The sequence below is a fragment of the Myxine glutinosa genome, chromosome 1 (genome assembly GCF_964187855.1).
Source record: "Myxine glutinosa chromosome 1, kmMyxGlut1.1, whole genome shotgun sequence".
Lineage (NCBI taxonomy): Eukaryota > Metazoa > Chordata > Myxini > Myxiniformes > Myxinidae > Myxine > Myxine glutinosa.
The window spans coordinates 49,553,422-49,578,988 of record NC_136261.1 but is presented as its reverse complement, the minus strand read 5'-3'; the positions used below and the strand labels follow the sequence as shown (position 1 = coordinate 49,578,988).

At 43.8% G+C, this 25,567-nt stretch overlaps 1 protein-coding gene across 1 annotated transcript in view; it reads right to left on the bottom strand.

Annotated features, from left to right (window-relative positions):
* Window positions 1–1,324: 1,324 nt before the first annotated feature.
* Window positions 1,325–25,567, bottom strand: part of LOC137423610 (A disintegrin and metalloproteinase with thrombospondin motifs 6-like) — a 353,906-nt gene continuing 329,663 nt past the window's right edge. Inside the window, exons 24-29 of the mRNA XM_078770793.1 lie at window positions 20,034–20,166; window positions 14,079–14,208; window positions 8,339–8,543; window positions 5,775–5,951; window positions 5,471–5,627; window positions 1,325–1,434 (exon numbers count right to left, since the gene is read on the bottom strand). Coding sequence (XP_078626919.1) covers window positions 1,325–1,434; window positions 5,471–5,627; window positions 5,775–5,951; window positions 8,339–8,543; window positions 14,079–14,208; window positions 20,034–20,166 — 912 coding nt within the window. The remainder of the gene's footprint in view (window positions 1,435–5,470; window positions 5,628–5,774; window positions 5,952–8,338; window positions 8,544–14,078; window positions 14,209–20,033; window positions 20,167–25,567) is intronic.

The following is a 25,567-nucleotide window of genomic DNA, read 5'->3' as shown; positions in this document are numbered from 1 at the left end:
TTTTGTTTTGTGATTGATGTTAGCTCTTACACAAGCCTCGATCTTGTATACAAAAAAAAGAAGAAGTATTATTGCCTGCTGAGTTCCTCGTTACGAAATTGAATTGCCTAAGATTGCTCAAGAGATCTGATCGAAATCTGATGAGAATTGCTTCAGATTTCTGGGAAATATTTGTGATTCTTGAAATAATGCCACCTCAATTCCACAGCTACTTTACAACCAAGGGAAGATTTGTTTTGGGCACACAAGTTATTTGACAGGAAAACCGTTATCATAATGAAACCACATTGGCTCATCGGAGTGGTAATTTTCTCAAAGCAAGCACTTTCTCAACACTCATTACTCCTCTAATCCTTGCGCCACAAAAAACAAACAGACAACTAACGCTAAACAAGTGATAATAAATGACCCATGTAACAACTAAAAGACCAAGTAAAACCATGCTACGAGGTACGTTGCCATATGATCTTACCTGTGATAATTTCAAAAAATCAAAAGTCCACTTGGCATTACATAAGATTTTCAATAAAAAACAACTACCCCAAGTTTACAATGAAATCCGCGTAAGCACCTTATCCGTTGAAGATTGAGCACCGTTTCTCATCTGAGATTCCGCAAAATGTGCCGTGGTAATACTGCCATTGTTCTATAAAAGTCTAGACAATAAGCTGGTCTGAATTGACAGAAAGCCATGTCAAGGATGAATTTTCTTAAGGTAAATCAGTATCTTAGATCAACTAGAGAATTACCATTAAAATTTCATCTCCTTACAAATGTGCCACTTCACTATTCACTGCTAAATTACCAACCTAAGTGTTTTTCATCTTAAACAAAATAAATAAAATAACAAATAATAACAGCAACAATCAAATAAGTCATTCAGAAACTATTTAGATCAGGCCTCGTGACCACAAAGCTAGTTCAAGCCTTAAGCAGGTCCACTGGTAATAACAGTGATAAAGAAATAAGCATTAAGAAGAGAAAGAGGAATAAAACAAACAATAAGAATGTGCTCTTGCACATTTTTTGCTTTTTCGCTTTCCTTCATTCATAATGCAAATTATTTATTTAAAAAACCGTCCTAGTAGAACAAATTAGTTGCAGCTCGGGCCTCCACCTGTTGTTCATAATAAAGGTCTTTTGTAGTTCATTGCAGGCTGCTTGAAGCATTCATTTTCATGACAATAGATTCAGCAGTCATGGGCAATGCTCCAAAAGAATGGAAGTTCATTGCTTGGAGTATTACCCCTAATTTTCCGAAAACAACACACTGCTCATCTGTGTTGCAGTGAAGCTGAAACTTGCACCAAGGCCCAGATGAGAACTAGTGGCCCTGGCACGTCTTGCAGCACATTTGGCGAAAATAGGCCCGGCTGCAGAACTTGAACTTGAGCACCAGAGGGCAATACGCCACTTTGTTGACATCCTTGCAGTCTGTGGGGATTGTGGCAAGGCCAAAAAACATGCAGAGGAGATATCACGCACCATTCAGACAGACACACCAGATTTCTGCCAATTGGCAGATTTATGTTAGTTTGCCTCAAATCGCTCAATATGTTGATTAAATATTTTTCCCCTCACTAGAACCCCCACACAACAGTGGAAGCAAATGGGATTGTTTAGTGTTGGTTACATATTAATGGTCATTTTATAGTCCATTTTACAGGAGAGATCTGTTTAGTTGAACACGCGATAAGTTGAAGTGTGACAAGTCAAACAGCACTTCTCATAACCAGCTCCATCAAGCAGAATATGATAAGATGAACATCTTTTGGGTGAATTCATTCATTTCGTATACAGCCTGTGGCTACTGGTTGCATCATGGCTGCGAGGGTGAATGTTCCCCCAGCAGGTTAGAGCAGGAATTTGTAATTTGTTCATGGTGCCGGCGATAGCTCGTCCACTTTCTGAGAAGGATACAGTGCGATATTTAACATCCACCAATTAATGCAGGCGGATGGGACTATTTAACGTCCACCCGAAGGATGGCAAACATATTGATGAGTCCCCCTGTCTATGAAACATCGGGATGACAGTTTATAGATGCATCGGGATTAAACCCCAGGCTAGACAGCTTGGAGGTGAGTGTGCGTACTCAGACAGCTCTCGACCATCCTGCCAGCCTTTGGGTGATTGGCATTTGTGCATTCAACTTAGCAGTTCTCAAATGTTGTTCAAATCAAAGGCATTTGGTTGCATTAGAATTACGAGCATTCGACTTGCATCCCATTACATGGCTAATGGCTAAGTATGGCCGAACAATGATTGAATTAAAAGCATTGCATAGCATTTGGCTGTGTTTGGTTTAATACCGTTTGACTTGTATGATGATGGTTAATGCCATCTCTCTGGATATCAAATTAATTTGGTGAAGCTGATTGGTCTGGCCTAAAAATGACTCCCTCAACTACAGACCTATGGAAAGGTGTCACCTCAACTACAGACCTAACACAGTAAAATGGTAAGGTGTCAGTTTTCCGAACAAAACTTTTAAAATAGGGGCAATACCCTTGGGTGCTCATCTGGTAGAATATAGCGGTGTACTACACTGACCAAAGGTATTTAAAACAGGATCATGGTATTTTAAACCAATTTCAATGGTTGCTAGATGACACGGCAGCATGTTGAATCAAACTAACGTAATCACAAAACTTTAACCAAACAAACAAAAACAAGAAGAACAAATGCAATACCCTCTCCCCTGGCGAGGGTAAAAAAACATAAAATATCATAGCCCCCGCCATGGTTTTAGTAATTTTGCTGTACGGAGCTAAAGGCTGTCAGTCGGCCATCTTTGGTCAGATGACAAAACAAAATCTTCTGCATATTTATGGATACTCATGTATTGTCTTTGTGCCAAACTTGAAGAAAATCGGATTATGCATGTGTGAGAAATTGTTGGAGGCACGTTAAAGTAGCAAAATGGCCGCCAGTCGGCCATCTTGGTTCTGATATTTTAAAAAAATGATGTGCATATGTAAGCCATAATTCATTATCTGTGTGCCAAGGTTGAACAACACCAGCAAAGCAAATGCATGTCTGAGAAATGGTTGAGGACTTGTTCAATATTGGGTTTTCTACAACTAAAATGGCCGCCAGTCGGCCATCTTTGATCACATCGTGAAACAAAATGATGTGCATACGTACACCGTCAGGTATTGTCTTTGTGCCAAGTATGAACAATATCGGTCCATACATCAACGAGATATGGTTATGGATGCATGAACAGGACCAAATCCATAAGACCCTGTTTTGGACTAAGTCCAACAGTAGGGGGCTAAAAAATACCTATTTTGGGGGGTTAACCCATCTTCTCCTCCCCCCTCCCTCCCCCGGGAGACTCCAATAGACCCCGATTTTTCTAATGATGTGAACAAACATTGGTACATCACAGGTGATGAATTTGGTACATCACAGGCGATGAACGGAATGTTGTGGTCAGTTTCATCAGAATTGTATGTGTAGTTTCTGAGAAGAAAGCAAGTACCTATTTTGGAGTGGGGTGCGGGTGGCGAACACCCTCCTCCCCCACCCCCATAAATCCCCTAGGGCCCGATTTTTTTTTAATGCCTTGAACAAACTTTGGTACAACACATGTGATGAAGGTTGTGGTCAAGTTTCATCCAAATTGTGTATGGAGTTTCTGAGAAGAAAGCAAATGCCTATTTTGGGGGGCAAACTCCCCTCCTCCTCCTCCGTAAACCACATTCGACCCCGATTTTTTGAATGCGGTGATCAAACATTGGTATATCACGGGTGATGAACCCGGTATATCATCATCGTTGGTCATCATTCATTGGTATATCACGGGTGATGAACCCGGTATATCATCATCGTTGGTCATCATTCATTGGTGTATCACGGTTGTGGTCAATTTCATCGGAATTGTATGTGTAGTTCCTGAGAAGAAAGCAAATGCCTATTTGGGAGGGCAGCCCTCCTCCACCCCCCCACCCCCCCATACACTCCCTTAGGGCCCGATTTTTTTTTTATGTCGTGAATAAACTTAGGCACATCATGGGTACTGAATGGTGTCATCACGTTTCATCGAAATAGTGTGTGAAGTTTCAGGGAAGAAAGCAAATACCTATTTTGGGAGAGTCAAACCGGGACCCACTTTGACCCCCGGTATACTCCCTGACATCCCAATTTTTCTTAATGCCGTGAACAAACTTGAGTTGCAACATACCAAGTATGATTTTTGTCAAGTTTGGTCACAATCCTATCAGCAGTTTCAGAGAAGTTGCAAGTGTTTACGGACTGATGGACTGACGACACACCATCCCATAAGCTGCCCGGAAATACGTTGCAGGTGAACTAAAAAGCATGTTTTACTTAGTCTTTCATTGCAAAGTGGCAGTAGTTGTGCAATGTTTTTGTCTTTTTGGGGGGGAAATGAAGATAATTGGAGGTGAGGATTGAGGAAATATCATCAAAACATTCATTTTTTGACAAGACCCTCTCACATACATTTAATGTATCAGGGAATAGAGCCTAGAGGTTGTATAATGATAGCTGCAGACAAGATGACAAGACAGACTTTTGTGAAAGCTTTCCCAAGTGGAGTCAATATCAAATGCAGAGGAGACAGATGGCCAACGCACATCTCTTTTTCCCCAAAGACTTGGTGGCATAACGGTTAGAGCATCTGGGAGTTTGGCAATTTGATTCCCGGCCGAGATGTGAACGCCACCTCACAAACCCTTGCCTCCATTGAATTTCTCCTGCATCTATCGTCCTGTTCCTGAGAAAGTAAGAAGATCCTTCTCCAAATTTGGCATTGTTACATCATATAAACCACACAGAATTCTGCACATCTAGTTAGTTCACGTTAAGGACAGGATCCAGAAGGATAGGATGCGTGTACTTGGTTTATGGCATCGGATGTGGCGACCCATCATGCACTGAGACCTACATACTCTTCAGGCCCGTATGAACCAACACCGTCGTCCAGCTTAATGAGAGGCTTTGAACTCTGCTGCATATACACGCTTGAACATGCATGGTCACAGCTTTGTAACCATACCGTAATATAATGTTACTATATCGTACTATAATGTAATCGTACCATATATTGTTTTGGCCCCTTCTCTCAATGGTGAAGAATCACTTAAAATAAAATAAAAAAACCTTAGTATCTGGATCCGGATCTTCACCAAAATGGAATCAATTTTTCATTGTCACAAACCCAACCAGTCCATAAAGTTTCGTCAGAATCTGTCCATAACTTTTTGAGATATCCTGCTCACAGACAAACAGTCAAACAGACAGGCAGGGGTGAAAATATAACCTGTGTCCACCTTCGGTGGCGGAGGTAACTAAGGCCAGGTTGCAATATTTATTTAAAGTCACAAAAACTAAACTACCATTTTTTGATTAATTTTACTTCTCAAGGAACAAACATTCGTTTTTTTTTTTAATATTTAGAGGTCTGCATGACCTCCTTTGAGCATATCACACCCATTCTCACCCTCTGCAGTAATGCTGGGTGGTGTGCCGCACTTGGTCTCGCACTGCTGCATGGCTAGAGGACGCAAGCCAGGGCTACATCCGTCTGAAGCTTGGCCCGAGTGTGCCACACAGCGCACCGTTCGTGCTTGCTGCCCCACGCCACAGTGTGCGGAACACTTCAGACAAATAGGTTGGGAAGGACAGCAGGTTTAGAAAGCTGTAAAGTTAATTTTTTTCTCAGATAACAACATTATGATTATCATTTGTCGAGAGGTACAATGAGGTGAACAGCATAAAGACAGCGAACAAGTGCTCAGACGTACCGGACCCCAGCTTCCAGTGACCCATCGAGGTGGTGGACAGCGGCCGCGGGAGCATCGGACACGGGTCGGTGGACGACCTTCAGTCGGGCAGGCCGATGGTGGGAATGTGCGAGATAGATCGCTGCTTCTGCACTGTACAATACGATGCTTGAAGCCTGGGCCACATCGTGTGGTGCACTACTCGTGCAAATTGAGTGTGCGGGAAGAAAGGTGTAGGGAATGGGTTACAATGACAAATCGAGAGGAAATTTTTCTGCCATCACAGCAATATCATAGAACTTTCCATTTACATTGACGTCATCGTCATCATCATCCTATCACCATAAGCACTGTTATCAATATGTAATAAACGTTGTTCAAAACCAGTTGCATTACAAATAGCTTCATTGATGAAAGGAATGGGGGAATATGAAATAGGATGGGAAAGAAATGGGAAAGGAATGGGGGAATATGAATATGAAATGGGGGAATGATGAAAGGAATAGCTTCATTGAAAGTGAGGCCTAATCTATCTATATATATATATATATATAAAAGAAAGTTTTTGTTTGTTTGTTTGTTTGTTTGTTTGCGTGCTAATCTCCTGAACGGTGAAAGATAGGAGGAAACCTCTAATACAAAAAATGCCGGGACGGGCCCTGGGAATGGTTATAGGCTAGGTGGCGAGGCCGGTCGAGGCCGCCTCGGCCGGGCTGGGTCCATTTCGCAATTAAAAGCTGAGCTGAATTATAGTAGTCAATCTTCTATGGCCGCGAGTAAAAGCTGAATTATAGTAGTAAATTCATTCAAAAAGAACCAAAAATGTCGGGACGGGCCCCGGGAAGGTTATAGGCGAGGTGGTGAGGCCGGTCGAGGCCGCCTCGGCCGGGCTGGGCCCATTTCGCAATTAAAAGCTGAGCTGAATTATAGTAGTCAATCTTCTATGGCCACGAGTAAAAGCTGAATTATAGTAGTCAATCTTCTATGGCCACGAGTAAAAGCTGAATTATAGTAGTAAATTCATTCAAAAAGAACCAAAAATGTCGGGACGGGCCCCGGGAAGGTTATAGGCGAGGTGGTGAGGCCGGTCGAGGCTGCCTCAGCCGGGCTGGGCCCATTTCGCAATTAAAAGCTGAGCTGAATTATAGTAGTCAATCTTCTACGCCGCGAGTAAAAGCTGAATTATAGTAGTAAATTCATTCAAAAAGAACCAAAAATGTCGGGATGGGCCCCGGGAAGGTTATAGGCTAGGTGGTGAGGCCGGTCGAGGCCGCCTCGGCCGAGCTTGGCCCATTTCGCAATTAAAAGCTGAGCTGAATTATAGTAGTCAATCTTCTACGCCGCGAGTAAAAGCTGAATTATAGTAGTAAATTCATTCAAAAAGAACCCGGGCAACGCCGGGTGCATTCGACTAGTCTTCTATATTAGAACAGAGCCGTTTGTCTGTGTCGCTATTTTTCTCAGATGGCTGAACAGATGTTCTTCAAACTTTCAGAGGTTCATCAGTGACCACTGGGGAGTATTTTACGGTGTAGGGACATTCCTTAGTGGGTGTAGGGAAGTGTGTCGGAACCTCATTCCTTAGTGGGTGTAGGGAAGGGTGTGGGAACCCCATTCCTTAGTGGGTCTAGGGAAGTGTGTAGGAACCCCATTCCCTAGTGGGTGTAGGGAAGTGTGTGGGAACCCCATTCCTCAGTGGGTGTGGGGAAGTGTGTGGGAACCCCATTCCTTAGTGGGTGTAGGGAAGGGTGTGGGAACCCCATTCCTTAGTGGGTCTAGGGAAGTGTGTAGGAACCCCATTCCCTAGTGGGTGTAGGGAAGTGTGTGGGAACCCCATTCCTCATTGGGTGTAGGGAAGTGTGTGGGAACCCCATTCCTCAGTGGGTGTGGGGAAGTGTGTAGGAATCCGATTTCTTATTGGGTGTAGGGAAGTGTGTGGGAACCCTATTCCTTAGTGGATGTAGGGAAGTGTGTAGGAATCCGATTCCTTTGTGGATGTAGGGAAGTGTGTAGGAATCCGATTCCTTTGTGGATGTAGGGAAGTGTGTGGGAATCCCATTCCTCAGTGGTGTAGGGAAGTGTGGTCGGTGGACGACCTACAGTCGGGCAGGCCGATTGTGGGAATGTGCAAGATAGATCGCTGCTTCTGCACTGTACAATACGATGCTTGAAGCCTGGGCCACATCGTGTGGTGCACTACTTGTGCAAATTGAGTGTGTGGGAAGAAAGGTGTAGGGAATGGGTTGCAATGACAAAATGGAGAGGAAAATTTTCTGCCATCACAGCAATGGACCAATGTGACTGCGCAGGGAAGTGTTTTTGGGCCCCACAAAAAATATAGACCAGGGAACGCCAGGTACCCCTGCGAGTACAGTACAAACCAAATTTAGAATCCAGCATTCCAATCCTTTCCTGATTCAACCTTTCAAAAGCTCTACCATATGCAGGCGAACCTGTCCCTAACGACAGCCATTCTAGTTTGTATTGCCTGCTTGTAGATATGACCACTGCTTCTCCAGAAAAATACTGCATCAACATCAAAATCACAGATACTTCCTTTGAACTTCCCCACCTCCCCTGGGCACCTCAGACCAGTCTTGTGCATGCCACCGCAGTGGGCACGACTGATTGTTGCAAACTTCCGAATCCACAGGCCGCTTGCTCATGCATTCTTCATCGAGCACATCTTCGTTACGGTCAGGCGAGACGCGCTGCACACATCTCACTGTACGTGACTGTACACCTCCATCACAACTTTGGCTGCATTCTGACCACTCATCAATGAGCCATCTGCAAAACAAGTGGCATCAATTTGGCATCGCAGGTGATTAATGCTTTCCAAGTGCTGCAGCTTTCACACACAATCAACAGGTTTCCTTGTGCTCAGCGCCATTGGATTTTGATATGAAGGCTAAAAGATTGCATCCATTAAAACTGCAAACGTGCTCAAATGAGGCAGTGTAATTCATTTACAAGAGGACTGTACATGGTGTTATTATACAGTATATGACCCACTTATTCTTCTTCAGGTCCCCTTGTTTGAGTTCTCCCCAGACATTATGTGTGCGACGGTGATTCAGCTCGCAATGTGTGCAACATCAGGTGTTAATTGAGTTATATTTCATATATTTTGGTTATCACCTGCATAGTTCCGACTTGTGTTCTCTTATCGTTTTAAAACCAAAAACACATGATTGCTTTAACATGTATTTTAAGCATGTTGTCTTTGTGCTGAATGAACGCTCAGGTCTTCAGTTGTCTTACCCTTCCTCCCGTCCATGGTACACTGAATCTTGTGGTGAGGCAGTTGCCCTGAAACAACTTGCCTTTGCCTCTTGGAAGGCAAATCCAACTGAGGGAAATCTCAGTTCCTTCCACCAAGCTCGAAACAAGTGTGTGTCTACCCTCAGGAGTGCCAGGAAGCACTATCTCTCCACACTCAAGATTGACTCTCAAACCTGTCTCCTTCCTCCAAATCCTGGTGGCGTCTGGTCAAATCCATGTCTGGTGTTTGTTCCCCCTCCATCCCCTCCCTTACCTCAAATGGCGACACAGTTGACACCGCACGTAACAAAGCCGAATGCCTCAACTCTGTGTTTGCCTCAAAATCTTGTGTCCCAAACCCATCTCTCTCTGTTCCCACCTTTCCCAGTCGAACCCAACTGCTCCTGGACTCTATGTCCTTCTCTCCTGACAAGGTGGAGAAGTTTCTGTCAAACCTCGACTCTGATTCTGCAACTGGACCAGACGGCATCAGCCCACGGGTCATAAAATCCTGCTCTGCCACTCTATCTCACCCTCTCTATGTTCTTTTCACCCTCTCTTTTGCTCAAGGTCATCTGCCAGCATCTTGGAAATCAGCAAACATTACCGCTTTACACAAACAAGGTGCAAAAACAGATCCTTGCAACTACAGACCAATCAGCCTGCTTCCAATTATCAGCAAAGTCATGGAATCCATCATTGCTTCGGATATCAAATCCTTCCTCTTCTCCAATGGCTTGATCTCTAATCATCAATTTGGATTCAGACCAGGTCATTCTACTCTGGACAGTGGACATGTTGCTTTTGCTGTCTCAACAATGGATGGAGGTCCTCAATGCCAAACAGGAAATCAGAGCTGTCTCACTTGACATATCACGTGCCTTCGATACGGCCTGGCACCCAGCTCTGCTCACGAAACTCTCCTCCGATGGTATCCATGGAAATCTCCACTCATGGCTTGCGGACTTCCTCTCTGGTCGTAGGCAACGTGTGGCCCTGAATGGATTTCTCTCATCTCCCCTTCCTGTTCTGGCTGGAGTTCCCCAAGGTAGTGTTCTGGGCCCTGTGCCATTTCTGGTCTTCATCAATGATCTCTCCGACTCTCTGGAGACTCCTCTCCATCTCTTTGCTGATGACTCCACTATCTGCCGCTCCATTCGTCATCCCTCAGATCGGCAGTCTGCAGCCTCCTCACTCTCTGCAGACCTGGACAAAATCACAGACTGGTCAAACAAGTGGCACATGTCTTTCAATCCTGACAAATCTCACACTCTTACAATGTCTCTCCGAAAGGACCGACTGGAAAACCCTCCCATCTACTTTCTCAACAATCCTCTCCAAGAAGTTCTGTCGCTCAAGGTTTTGGGTCTCACTATCTGCCATGATCTTTCTTGGGAAAACCACATTTCCAAGCTGGCCTCCAAAGCCAGTCGCCGACTGGGCATCCTCCGTCGTGCGAAGTCCTTCCTTGGCACACCTGAGCTCCTCACCACATACAAGGCTTTCATTCCGCAGCTCAATGGAATACTGTTCCCCCCTCTGGGCTGGTGCTCCTGCCTCACACCTAGCTCGGCTTCACACTGTTAAGGCCAAAGCTTTCAGAATTATTGGAATCTCCTGTGATGAAGTTAACTCCGAGGGCCTTTCACTCACTCACCGCAGGCAGGTTGGTGGTCTTTCGGTCTTCTACCGACTCCTCTCCGGCCTTGCTCCCCCAGCTCTCTCTGTGCTCTGTCCCCCCAATATTCCTTCAGGTCGCACAAGATCTGCCTGCAACCCTCTTATGGTTAAACTGCCAAAATCTAGGCTCTCTGCTCACCTTCACTCTTTCATTCCCCTTTTCTCCCGCCTCTGGAACAAACTCCCCCACTCCCTTCAATCCCACTCCTCCCTCCAGGTCTTTAATACAGCTGTTCACCACCATCTCTTATCTTCCCCCATCCAAAACCTTGATCTTTTCTACCCCCGCTAATTCACCCCAGAGTCCTTGCAGTGTTCATATGTTTTATACCTCTCCCACCTCCCCCCAAGTCCTCCTGATGTCCCTGCTCTCAAATGTTGTGTTTGTGTCCTTCCCCCTCTCTCCTCATCTTGTCTGCCACTCCCCTTGTTTTTTGTGTTTTGTGTGTCGGTTTGACTTTTTGTGTGATTAATGTTAGCTCTTTCACGAGCCTCGATCTTGTATACAAAAAAACAACAAAAAAAATCCTTCTCGCTGTGGCTCAGAAGAGCATTTTTGACACAAAGTATAGTTACGTTTGGAAAAAGTTGTGTGTGTGTGTGTGTGTGTGTGTGTGTGTGTGTGTGTGTGTGTGTGTGTGTGTGTGGTTAATGGCCAGCTTCCTTCTTGTGACTATGGTGCAGTAATTGGTCTTTTTTACCCTGCACTCGCGAAGTGAAAAGCAGGGTTAGGCATTTGGGTACGTACGTACGTGTGGAATACGTGGCTGCATTTTAAAAACTCATTTTCTCGGCAAACGTTGGTCTGATTGACAAAAGATTTTTACCATAGGAGCGCCTCCACCTGGATATTATTTTTTACTCATAATTATGTCATAGGTCACGTGGTACAGACGCCATCTTGGAAAAACTTTACACCTCTATATCTCCCAAACTGCTCAATGGAAAAAGTTGAAACAACATTCATTGCCAAGTACTCCCCATGGGGAAAAAGATGTTGATGATGATGTCATTGGTGCCTTCATTATGACGTCATATTTCGACAAGTACAACGCTTGATCTGATAAGTTTTTTTTTTTAAATTCCTCTACAACTAAGTCTGATGGACACAGCATTTTCACCATATGAGCACCTCCTCCTGTAGAATTTTTAATGATGATTATGATGTCATAGGTCACGTGGTACAGGCTCCATCTTGGAAAAATTGAAAAACGTTGCACCTCCATATCACTGAAACCACTCCATGGAAAAAATTGAAACATGGCTGATTGTAAAGAACTCCTCATGGGAAATAAGATATGTTAATGATGATTTCATCGGTATTTTCGTTATGACGTCATAATTCAACAAGTATAATGCTTCATCCGATCAGTATGAATGTTTTTTCTCTGCAACTGTTGGTCTGATGGACACGAAATTTTCACCGTAGGAGCACCTCCTCCTGTAGAATATTTTAATGATAATTATGATGTAATAAGTCACATGGTACAGGCGCCATCTTGGAAAAACAGAAAAAGGTTACACCTCTATATCTCCAAAACTGCTCCATTGAAAAAATTGAAACGTGGCTCATTGCAAAGAACTCTGCATGGGGAATAGGTGTTGTTAACGATGACATCATTGGTGTCGCAATTATGACATCATAATTTGGCATGGACAACGCTTAGTCTGATCAGTTTGAAATTTATTGAGCGTGATCTATGCAACAATTATATTAGAGAATATAAATTTATGATGTAATCACTCACGTGGTCTGGCAGCCATATTTGATCAAAGGAAACAAAAAACCCTTCAAAAACAGAGTTGGCTCGCCCAAAGTTGACTGTGCAAGGTAAGTATTGTATGAATACCATCTAGTTTTGATTGGAATAAGGCCTAATATGCCATGTATATTCCCATAACTTTTAGACACTCTTCCTGTATTTTCGACTAAGTGTTTGGACTAAGGTGCCATTCATATTCCCCACAAGGGGATGGGGCTCGGCATGGTAGATGGCCATTGGTGCACTGGCTCGGGGTGGACAGTAGCCATTGGTGCACTGGGTTGACACAGACTGTTAGCAATTGGTGCGTTGGTTTGATGTGGAAGGCAGCTATTGATGCGCTTCTTTGGCATTGAATGCTTGGTAAGTGCTCTACAAGCCGATTGACAATGGAACACACCCCTAGTGTTCATATTGTGCCTTTTACCCCTCGTGTGTGTGTGTGTGTGGTTATTTTTTGTGTTTTTTTTTATATCTGTCGATTGGGATTTTGTTTATCATGTCTCTTGTGAATATATTATTTATGTATTTCTTAAGAAATGCTTTGCCCTGTGTTACCACCATTTTGTTCCACCACAAAATAGAATTTGTTCATTTTGACTCTCGAAAAGATTCACTTTATTGTAATCCTGTTTAATAACTGGTGGTAATAAACCCTGCCGGATTGTGGGCCCATGTTAACCACTGGATGTTGTGCTACACAAAACAGTCAGACAAACAGAAGTGAATATATAATATCCATCCATCTTCAGTGGCAGAGGTACAAGTGGCAAATTTTGGATTATTGGGAAAATAAACGTCAGTGCATTATTCTCACTGGCTACATTCCTGGAATTTCCCAAAAGATATGGCAATAAATTCTGAAGCGCTGAAGCCGCTTAATATTTGGCTATGTCCTTCCTTCCATCCGTCCGTTTGCCAAAAATGAAGAAGAACCTTTCTAACCCACTTCTCAACCTTTCAATGTTTGTTTAATTCTAAAAGGTTCTAAAGTGTAATTCTAGAGGGGTTTAAAGGGTTCTAAAGGGTGATTCTAATGGGTTCTAAAGCTGTCAGCATCTGGAAGTCCTGCAACTTGCATGGATGACACACATACTGCCAAACTGCACCGCTTCCTTCGGACACAGGGGCGATTTTTTTATTAAGCTTTTAGAATTGCTTCGGTATGTATAATATTATCTGATAATTGTACAATCACGTTAACTACCATGCAATAGACATACAGCCACAATACCTCATAGCCAATCACGTGGGTTTTGGCCTTTGCTCTTCTGTCACAGTAACAAACATTCTTAGTTATGATACCCCTGTAGCTTCTAGAATTATCTATCAGAATGTTTGAAATTGGAAATATGCAATTACGCAATTCCCTAAATACCTTGATCGCTGAAATGCTTTCGAGAATAAGTATCAATGAATACCCCTCACCCCACCGATTATGACGCTCCTTGATCGCCATTGGGCAAGAGATAATAACTTGTTATGAGGAATCACTTTGTTAGCTGTAACGATGAAAGATATACCAGAAAAAATGCTTTGGCATAGTCACATTTTTGATATTGATTAATGTTATTTTGAAAGAAATTTGATTTGGGTTTGAAAGTTTTGTGTTACTCACTCCGCAGGACAAGCCTCAGTGTTGCATGGACGTGAATTCTCGGTGAGCTTGTTACCACGTGCACAAAACTGATGCTGCACTGTAGTACCATCTTCGGTGTTACGGCACACCACTTCACGGCTTTGTGTTCCTACAAGAACAAGAAAGCTATGTACGAAACACGTCACATGACTCCATTTATGGCTCACATATCTGGCAGATATTGACAATAAGTAACCCTTTTCAGCTTTAAAAGAAGCAAATTACATTGTAAAGCTAAGGCTCAATGAGAAAGATTACCATTCAAAGTGACCAATAATTGCTCTCTATCCAGCCAATGTACAGTCGTAGCTCAAAAATATTGGCACCCTTGCACATTTTTCAAATAACTCACAATTTTCTCGAAAAATAAGTTGAAATTGACAAAAGTATTTGGCCTCCACAATTCTTTATTTCACTGTTAATATTACAGAACCTTTGTTTTTAATTCAGAACTTAATATATCCTATGAAATCAGAAAATAAAAATAAATGGCATTGATAAAATTATTGACACCCTCGACTTAATATTTAGTAGCACAGCCTTGGATAAAATCACTGCAGTCAAGCGCTTCCTAAAGCCATGAATGAGCTTCCTCCACCTTCCTACTGGCAGTTTGGCCCACTCTTCTTGTGCAAACTGCTCCAGTTCTCCCAGATTTGAAGGGTGAGTTTCCCTTCCTAAAGTTTTCCTCCCAACTTCTGTTTTCAGATCTCCCCACAGGTGTTCAATGGGATTTAAATATGGACTTATTGCTGGCCACTTCAGAACAGTCCAGCGTTTTGTCGTGAACCATTCCTGGGTGATTTTTGAAGTGTGTTTGTGGTCATTGTCCTGCTGCAAGACCCATGACCTTCAACAGAGACCCAGCTTTCTGACACTGGGTTAAACATTGCGCTCCAAAATGCCTTGGTAATCTCCTGATTTCCTGATGCCATGAACACATTCAAGGTACCCAGTGCCAGAGGCAGCACAGCAACTCCAAAACATCACTGAACCTCCTCCATGTTTGACTGTAGGGAAGGTGTTCTTTTTTTTGAAGGTTTCATTTTGTTTTCTGTAAACATAGAGATGATGTGCTTTACAAAAAAGCTCTAATTTGGTCCCATCTTTCCACAGGACATTCTTCCAGAAGGATTTTGGCTTGTTCAGGTGTGGTTTGGAAAACTCCAGTTGGGCTTTCTTGTGTTTCTCTCACAGCAGTGGGGTCCTCCTGGATCCCCTTCCATAGAACCCCATTTCATTGAGTTCGCAACAGATGGTGCGAGTTGAAATTGTCGTACCTTGTGTCTGAAGGTCAGCTTGAATCTGTTTGGCAGTTGATCGAGGTGCTTTCTCCACCATTCGAACAATCCTTCGCTGCAATCTTCGATCAAGTTTTCTCTTGCGGCCACATCCAGGGAGGTTGGCTGCAGTGCCATGGGCCTTAAACTTCCTGATGACATTGCATACGGTGGACACAGGAACATCAAGGTCTCTGCAAATGGACTTGTAGCCTTGTGATTGTCCATGCTTGGCTACAATCTTGTGTCTGACCTCCTCAGCCAATTCTCTGGTTTTCTTTATTTTCTCCATGCTCATCGATTCCATGCTCACAAAACAGCAGAATGACTCCTTTTCTCTATTCAAACTGGTTGAATGAGTGATTTTTATCTTGCAGGCACCTGCATCTCACCATAGGTGAGTTCAATTCCAAAGTAAAGGAGAATCACCTGCTTGAAAATCGAATTATTTATAACAACTTCTAAAAGGTGCCAATAATATTGTCCGGGCCATTTTAGGATTTCTGTGTGGAATAAGCTAAGATTTAGTAATTGCTTCAGCTTTTTAAATTTTGTTCTATTGTAAACCAGAGAAATACATATGTGGATACCAAAATATTTTTTATTTCAACAATTTTCTGGAAGAAATGGTGCATTTTTTTAAAAAAGTGCAAGGGTGCCAATATTTTTGGCCACGACTATGTCTGGTTGTAGGGGCACCATTGTTTTCCTGACTGTCACAGTTATTGGGCTTGGCTAAGGGTGTCTAAAGGCAGGGAGCAGCATGGGTAACTGATGCACAAGAATCATTAGCAGCAGGATGCTGAGAGGGAGTCTGTTGACGTCTCTGATAGATTATGATGGCATGAACGGGGCAACACGCTCATCAAAACTTGATGCCAGGAAAGCTTTTCAGCACAAAAGATCGGGCACTGCCCGCACCACAAAATAGAGTGAAAGCTTGAGCAATGAGATTCCCTGCCGCTTTGATGTTATCAAGTCCGTCTGTAATTTTATTGCGGACACCTTGTTTTATTACCGTTTTCAGAAACATCGCCTTTGATTGCTTTTGTGATCGCCTTTTCTGTTCCATTTTGTCAATTGCCATTGATGGTGCTCGGCGGGAAGAGCCACCAGGAAACCCCTTCATAGAATAGGCCTAGCCAGTGAATTGCAAAGGCCTGACCGTCTTATGTCACGATCATAGATAACATGACCTGCTGCCATTCTTATTAGCTGAAAAGTACAATATACTGCTGATGTACCTATCACGCTAGCATGTTGTGAGAAAGCAACACCACATACATGAGCATTGAGATGTCTCACTCTGCTGGCAGGCTCTTATAAGTGGGCCTCAAAATGGCACAATAATGGCATCAAGTAGGCTGTCCTGCTTCTTGTCTATAGTCAGTTTAATTTGCTAATGTAGATCACCTCATTCCTCCATCCTCCATCAATGTTACAACTAGTTGTGTATCAGTGTATTAGGGCTGATTGTGTAGCATATGAAAAGCATGGTTGAGAAACTCATATTGGTGTTGTGCACATTCGGCTCAGTATTGCGTAGAATGTGCAGGTTATACCTGGCTGTGTAGTGTGTGTTAGGCCCGGTTACGTAGTGCAAGCAGCATGTTTGGCCGGGTTAAGTAGTGCATGCAGCATGTTAGGCCCGGTTAAGTAGTGCATGCAGCATGTTAGGCCCGGTTGTGTGTTGTTCATATATTAGGCCTGGTTGGGTAGATTGTACACATTAAGCAAGGATGTGTATTGTGCATGTGCTAGGCCCAGTTTTGCAGTGTTCGTGTGGTAGGCCTGGTTGTGTAGTGCGTGTTTGGCCTGGTAGTGTAGTGTGCCCGAATTAGGCCCAGTTGTGTAATGTGCATTTGCTGAGCCCGGTTCTGTAGTGCATGTGTTTTAGGCTCAGCTGTGTATTGCAGACAATATGTCCAGCAGTATATATCAGCCAGAAAACATAAGAATGAAAAGGTTAGAACTATCTGCTGTGAAGGATCACAAGGTGCTGACATTTTCGGCTTTACCATTTGGTGGAACAAGAGGAGGATGTATGTACGAGTTGTACAAAGGATGTATCTACGAATGTGTAAGGATGGCGGATGAATAGCAAAGTGTAAGATTGTCAATTAAATTTTTTTAACTTGATGAGAATCCTTCTGTATTGTCCCAGTACTTTTAGTAAGCTAGTTTGGTCAGGACAAATCATTAAAAAGTATGCAAAAAAGAAAAGGCTCTCATGCCACCATCTTCCCAAAAAGTAGAAGCTTTGTACCAAAAGTTGTTTTTGAAAAACAAATGAGTTAGAGATGTCTAGTGGTCTCAGTAAAATAAGATGACAACCGGACATGGTAAGGAAACCTAGTCTATTGTGCACCTCCTATCAGTCCAGGTATATGTTAAAAAATGGGACAAATCCAAATAAACAGCAAAACTACCAGCTGATGGCACAAGGAAGATGAGGCCTTCCAGAATACCACAAGAGCTCACTTAAAGGTTGAAGTGAAACGCAAATTTTTGTTTTTCTGAAAAACCACTGAAAATCATTAATCACGGTCTAATTTGAAGGGAAAAATTGAATTTTTATTGCCAATCACAAAGTGCCGAAAATGTCCTAGTGTTGATTTTTGCCAGTGACGTCACACTAAGAACACCACCTCGATCATAATGGTGGCTTACATAGAGAAACAATGGATTTCGAGCTCGGATTCCGATACCGATTCTACTGTCATTAGCAACTCTGAAGGTTCTCAGTATGTTGAATCTGATCAGTGGGAGTTTGAAGAAACTGTTGGAAACTAAATTAGTGATGAAAACGCTTTCGGGAGAATTATGGAGCCTTATCCTTTCGAGCCTTATATGCAAGCAATTCAGACGAAAATCTCTTTTTTTCACTACAGATTGCTAGGTTTCATTTCTCCATTCAATTGGCGGCTTATAAGAGATTTTTGTATTGCACATTTTTCAAATAACTCACAATTTTGTCGAAAAATAAGTTGAACTTGACAAAAGTATTTGGTCTCCACAATTCTATATTTTACTGTTAATATTACTGAACCTTTATTTTTGATTCAGAACTTAATATATCCTTTTAAATCAAAAATTAAAAAGAAATGGCATTGACAAAATTATTGACACCCTAAACTTAATACTTGGTAGCACAGCCTGTGGACAAAATAACTGCAGTCAAGCGCTTCCTACAGCCATGAATGAGCTTCCTACACCTCTCTACTGGCAGTTGGGCCGACTCTTCTTGTGCAAACTGCTGCAGTTCTCCCAGATTTGAAGGGTGCCTTCTCCCAACTGCTGTTTTCAGGTATCCCCACAGGTATTCAATGGGATTTAGATCTGGACTTATTGCTGGTCACTTCAGAACAGTCCAGCGTTTTGTATTGAGCCATTCCTGGGTGCTTTTCGAAGTGTGTTTGGGGTCATTGTCCTGCTTCAAGACCAATGACCTTTGATGGAGACCCAGCTTTCTGACACTGGGTTGAACATTGCGCTCCAAAATGCCTTGGTAATCTCCTGATTTCATGATGCCGTGCACACATTCAAGGCACCCAGTGCCAGAGGCAACACATCACCCCCAAAACATCACTGAACCTCCTCCATGTTTGACTGTAGGGAAGGTGTTCTTTTCTTTGAAGGCTTCATTTTGTTTTCTGTAAACATAGAGATTATGTGCTTTACCAAAAAGCTCAAATTTGGTCTTATCTGTCCACAGGACATTCTCCTGGATCTTCTACCATAGAACCCCCTTTCATTGAGTTGGTGATGAATGGTTTGAGTGAAACTGTCGTACCTTGTGTCGGAAGGTCACCTTGAATCTGTTTGGCAGTTGTTTGAGGTGCTTTCTTCAGCATTCGAACAATCCTTTGCTGCAATATTCGATCAAGTTTTCTCTTGCGGCCACGTCCTGGGAGGTTGGCTACAGTGCCATGGGCCTTAAACGTCCTGATAACATTGCGTCAGGTGGACACAGGAACATCAAGGTCTCTGGAGATGGACGTGTAGCCTTGAGATTGTCCAATGTCCATGCTTGGCTACACTCTTGTGTCTGACCTCCTCAGACAATTCTCTGCTTTTCTTTCTTTTCTTCATGCTCATTGCGATACACACAGTGACACAAAACAGTGGAATGACTCCTTTTCTGTATTCAAACTGGTTGAATGAGTGATTTTTATCTTGCAGGCACCTGCATCTCACCACAGGTGAGTTCAATTCCAAAGTAAAGGAGAATCACCTACTTGAAATCGAATTATTTCTAACAACTTCTAAAAGGTGCCAATAATATTGTCTGGGCCATTTTCGGATTTATGTGTGGAATAAGCTAAGATTTAGTAATTTTTCAGCTTTTTTGTTTTGTTCCACTGCAATCCAAAGAAATACATATGTGGACACCAAAACATTTTTTTATTTCAACAATTTTCTGGAAGAAATGGTGCTTTATTTGAAAAAGTGCAAGGGTGCCAATATTTTTGGCCATGACTGTATAAACTGAGTTATTACATTATAAAGCAATTCTAATTTTACAGGTATAGCAGGTTAAACTCATTCATAGAGACGTGACACAAAGATAAGGGCCTTGTTTTGTGAGGGCAGAACAATGACACGGACCAAATGTTGGCACAAAACATCTAGAACGGTTCAATTTCAACAATACCTCCAGCACAGGACCTGGAGCAAGGAGACCAGGGTATTCGATGCCAGGTGTACATTCCGTCGGCACCATCCTTTGCAGCAATTGGCACATTGAAGCGATAGCGAATGCCACGGTTTTGTTCCTGTAACAAAATCTTGGGCAATGGGGTTGGTAGAGGATTCTTTTTGAGAGATTAACTCGTTTGCACAAATGGTACATATTAAACTACTTTTTGCTAAATCGTGGTTGCAGCTCATCTTTTCTTTTTTGAACATGATGATTTATAAGACTCTTTAATTCATTTTGTATGCAACATGTGGCTATACGCTCAGAGGCGAGCATGCGTACACCTCCAGGCCATCCTGCCAGCCCCTCGTCTAAGACCTAAATGACCATTTTTTTGTGCTCATCTATTTTCTTTCTTCAGTCAAATGAGCGTATTTGACTTAATTTGCTTGCAATCATGTAACACTTTCATCACACTCAACTTCAGCTGACAAGGTCTCAATAGCTGACCTCCCCAATGGAAGTGGTTTTGCATTTGAGGTGGTTGACAGATATTGTTTTGCAAGAATGGCCCAGAGGATTTTCACTGTGTTAGAATTAGATTTAGGTGTGAACAAAATGCATAGAAAACACTTTTTTGTGTTTCATATCAAAATTTAATCATTGTGTTTCTTATCAATCATATGCAGTAATTAATTATCAATTATCAACAGTAATTAATCATAACAAATGCTCTTATAATAACATAGCAAATGCAGATAAGCTCTTACTGGTGAATTATTTTTTTCCAATCTCTGGTCATTGTTTGCATTTTACCATGCCTGCAATAACCATGGTATTTGGGGCACATTTACATCATTTGGCAAGAAATGGCAAACTCATGTAATGTGAATCTGCTGAATGCCATTGGCTGAGAAAGCAGTACATCCAGCAGTTTTACATCGATAAATATAGAATGTAATGAAAAAGGCATCATTGAGTTGATCTTGCTAGACAACAAACATTAGACAAAAAACACATACAGTACATACATGTATTTGAGCCAGTTTTACACCATTTTATAGGCAGTAATAATTATATTAAATGTATATCTGACAATGATGCAGAGTTGTGCATTTACCTCTGGGCTGTATATATAGTCTGGGTTTGATTCCTGACTTGATTATAGAAACTGCCAGATTGGTGCTTAGGAGGCAGCGTATTGCATCACAAAGTGGACCGACCTTCAGATGAATATTAATGTTGGTGTCACATCTGCCAGCATTAGTTGGTGGACATTAAGATCCCACAGTATCTTTGATGAAGAGTAAGGCAGTATCGATCACCGACACCCTGAACAAGTTCCAAATTCCTACAACCTTCAGTGCAACGTCATGAGGCCTGGTTAGCTGGTGCATGAATGACAGACCATACTGTAAGTGTGTGTGTGTGTGTGTGTGTGTGTGTGTGTGTGTGTGTGTGTGTTTGTGTCTGTCTGTGTGTGTGTCTGTGTGTGTCGTTTGTTGTCATCTCCATATGCAGGTTTCAGAAGTGGAACGGAGCCCTTCCAGGTCCCAAAGTAACAAGTATGTATGTATATATATATATATATATATATATATATATATATATATATATATATATATATATATATATATATATATATATATATATATATGTACTGATAGTCCCGTTTACTACAGGAGCAGCAGGGCGAGTCATGTTATTATCCTTATTATAATTGTCAATTATTGTTACTGTTACGAATTTGGGTAGTCATATATGTAGAGCAGAGTAGATCTCAGTCGGTAACATGCTTCGACTGTCGCGATAGGGAATCTACCTGTAATAAGTCATGTGTAGGCGTTTTGTCGGCTAAGATGTATGATTGTGAATCTACCAGGAGATTCGTGTGTTAAGTAGTGTAGGGAATAATGTGTAGAGCCCTTGTATGTCTCACCTGGTAATCAAACCTCTGTCCATTTTGGCACTGCACACCACTTAAACACTTGGTTAGGGTCCCTTTAGCACAACATTAATGATGCCTTTCCCCCCTGACGTGACTTAGGAAGAAATCGGGCTAGAACACCGCCACAATTGGCCGCCACCATTTACACCTCCGAGAGGCCTACCTGCCTCACATAGCACGTGCTGTGACCAAGGAATAGGGGACGGGAGTGAGAGCGGCGCAGTGGGCGTGCCCCTGGATGAGCCGGCGAGTCGGGGGAGGCTCTGATTCGCAGGACAGTGCGCCAAAGCTGACGTCACCGGCCAGGGATATTAACAGCGCCGGACGCCTTTGCTGGCAGTTGGATCGAGAGTTCGTGTGCGCATTTGAGCAGGAGTTGAGCAGGAGTTCAGATCTGATTCCGTGTTCGTGTGCACAAGCAGTTTTTGGGAGTTGAGAGTCGCGCAGCCCATGAGTCACGAGTTGGTGTTGAGTTGAGACGAGTTCACTCCTGGCCCCTGGAAGTTCAGTAGAGAGTGGATTCGTGGTCGAGAGTTGGTTTTGCAGTGCACAGTTGGTAGTGAGCAGTTGAGAAGCGAGTTGGAAGGACGAGACGTGCAGTCACACCTGCGTTCTCTCCGTTCCTGTCTTTTCGTGCTTCATGTGGGGATCGACCTCGTGTGAAGCCGCTGGCCTGCATTGGGTGCTTTGGAGCTTGATGCACCAACCTCGTGGGTGGTGAGAGGATCGGAGCTCGGAGCAAGACCTCGTGGTGTGCGTTCGGGCCGAGCGGGCTGGTGTTGGACAGCAGCAGAAGAAGACGACAAAGACAGATAAGCCGAGCTCCGCGTATACATTTAACATAACGTGTTCTTTTTATTAATTCACATCCCCTGTTCGTGTTTGAAATCTGTTGTGCGTGGGAACCCAATTTAGTACCTTATTTTATTACCGGCGTGTGTTTTTACTGTCTTTGCTTTTCCTGAATAAACCCTTGCATTATTTTTGTACATATTCCTGAACACAGTTTACCGGGTGGTTGATTTCACAGTTAAGGCTGCGGGGACTTGCGCCGCTTCCCTCCATTCCATGCGCTTCGGTGTTTTAGATTTTGGAATCCGCCATTGAGTTTCCGCCTCGGAGTTGAAGCCTTCGTGATCGGCATCCGCGACCGCCAGATATTAATTTCGGCGGTTGCATGACATTTGGTGTCAGGAGTTAGGGATTCGAACCTAGCGGACAATTTTTTTGTCCGGAGGAAGCGAGTCGACGCCAGCTGGGTGAAAAACCCCGCCCAGAATTTGGAACCGAAATTTTTATAGTCGAGGCGGAGAAATTTGAATAATCAATTGGGCATATGGAGCGCAATATCGCGTCTTCGACAAATTTAAATTTGTTTTTTTTAAGTAAAATAATACGCGCGCGGGGAACGACCTTCTGAAAAGCGGATGTCAGAGATCGACGAAATGGAGGTACGCAGCGAGGCCTCCGTCAGTGTCGGAGTGAGCCGGAAATAGAGGAATTAGATTGAGGAGAGTCTTGGAACCTCCCCCGTCCTGAGTACCAACTTACCCCCCTCCCCTACCGGGGAGTCGGGAGCAGGAGCGGCCCCGATAAACGACCAGATGTTGGATCAATTGCTTCGGGAAATTCGGGGAATGAATGACAAAATGGATGCTCGGAGTGAGCGGATGGAAAATAAAATGGGAGAAATGAAAAGTGGGTTGGAAAATAAAATGGAGGGAATGAGTAAGGAGATGGGAGATATTAAAAACAAAATGGAGGCTCAGGGTGAGCGATTGGGAAATCAAATTTGGGGATTGCAAAATGAGATGGGAGAAATGAGGGCCGATGGTGAGCGAATGGAAAGCAAAATGGAGTCCCAGGGGTGTGAACTAAACGGAGAAATGAAGAGATTTGGTGCCGACGGGGCTCAGGAGCCGGGAATGGCAAAATTGGGAATTGCACCAGGAATGGCAATTGTGGCATGTGTACAGGTGAGCGTGGAGTGCCCACAGGTAAATGGAGAGACTGCAGGTGCACAGGTGGATGGGGAATGTCCACAGGTGGATGGGGAATGTCCACAGGTAGATTGAGAGACTGCAGGTGCAGAGGTGGATGGGGAATGCCTACAGGTAGATGTGGAGTGCGCACAGGTGAGTGTGGAATGTGCAAATTGTAGTAGGGAGTGTTTCCCACCTGGTGGCCTGGTTGTTTGTCGGGACCGGGTGGATGCCACAACACCTTAACAGGGGGATGAATTGGAATTGGTGCAGCACCAGGGTGGTGGTGCAGAGCAAGGGGGGGTCCGTGTAATGCAGCCGGACTGGGTATTTATTGGGGATATTGGGGAAGACCTGTCGGGGCCGCAAATGATTTGTGGGATTGATGATGAGGATGAGCTTGATGTGATCCAGCGGCTGGGGACCTGGGACAGTCCCATGGAGGTAAAGGTTGACCAGGCCCAAAGGAGTCTGGGTAATGAGGTGTCGGTCCGAGGAGGTGGTTGTGGTGACTGTGGGGATCCTCACCGTGCACAACAATTGGGAACAGGAGGCTCCGAAATTGCAGAACCAGTTGGGGGAGTGTGTTGACTCCAGGCTGGATTTGGATCTTGGAGGATCGGGAGATAGAGCCTCTGAGGATTTGGTCCCTGTAGGGAATTTGGACCAGTTGCAGGGAGGGGCAGAACAACCGGTGGTAGAGGTTGTTACCTGCAGCTGCGGTGATTGGTTAAATCACCTGGAGCCAAAATTTCTAAAAGAAAATTTAAAGTTAAATTAAAATGGGAGTTTGATTTGGCGCAGCCATGGGGAGAGTTGGTCCCCGGGCTGCGGGATTTGGACATGGGGAGGTCATTGGAGATGGCCTCGGGGAAAAGTTGCCCCTTTCAAAATTTGGGGATGCCAGCCAGCTGGGGGGCTGTGCTGGCGAGATTTGGACGTGCGGTCCAGCCATGGGTGGCATGGTATGACCTGGGCCCCACGGGGGGTCTGGTGGAGTGTGGCATCCCTTGTCCGTCGGGGCGCCGTCCGAGCTGGTGGCTCGGGCCGACAAGGATACCGGACCCTGGTGGGGGTTAAGACCTTCAGAGGGGTCTGAGGTGGTCTCTCAAGCCGGGGATGGCAGATATTGAGGACCACTAGGGGGAGGTGTTGTGGGTCGCGCTTTGGTGGTGGCACCGCGGACAGCCAAGATGGGCCTGATGTAGTGACCACCCGGGCATGCGACCTGACACCCTATCCCTGAGACTTTGGGACAGCCAGCATGTCGTGACCTGACATGTTGTGCTGGGCTATGGACATGGGTTGAACCGAATGGACAGGGATGGAAATAGCCTGCTGGACAACCATTGGGGCATCTGTGGAACGTGATGGTGTGAGTGTGACCTTCCGCAGATGTTCCGTTATGATTTATGGACTCTCGGTTTGGGAAGAGAGCTATGGGAATGTGAATCGGGAATGTGTAACGAGCCGAGCATATGGGCCATGCTTGGCTGGCATGTGTATGGCAAAGCATCTTTCTTTGGTTGAGATTAGTGAAATGTGAAAAATGTTTGGCATGGGTAATCTGTGGGTTAGATGCAAATTTAAGGGTGAATTTTGTGAAGAGAAATGGTGGA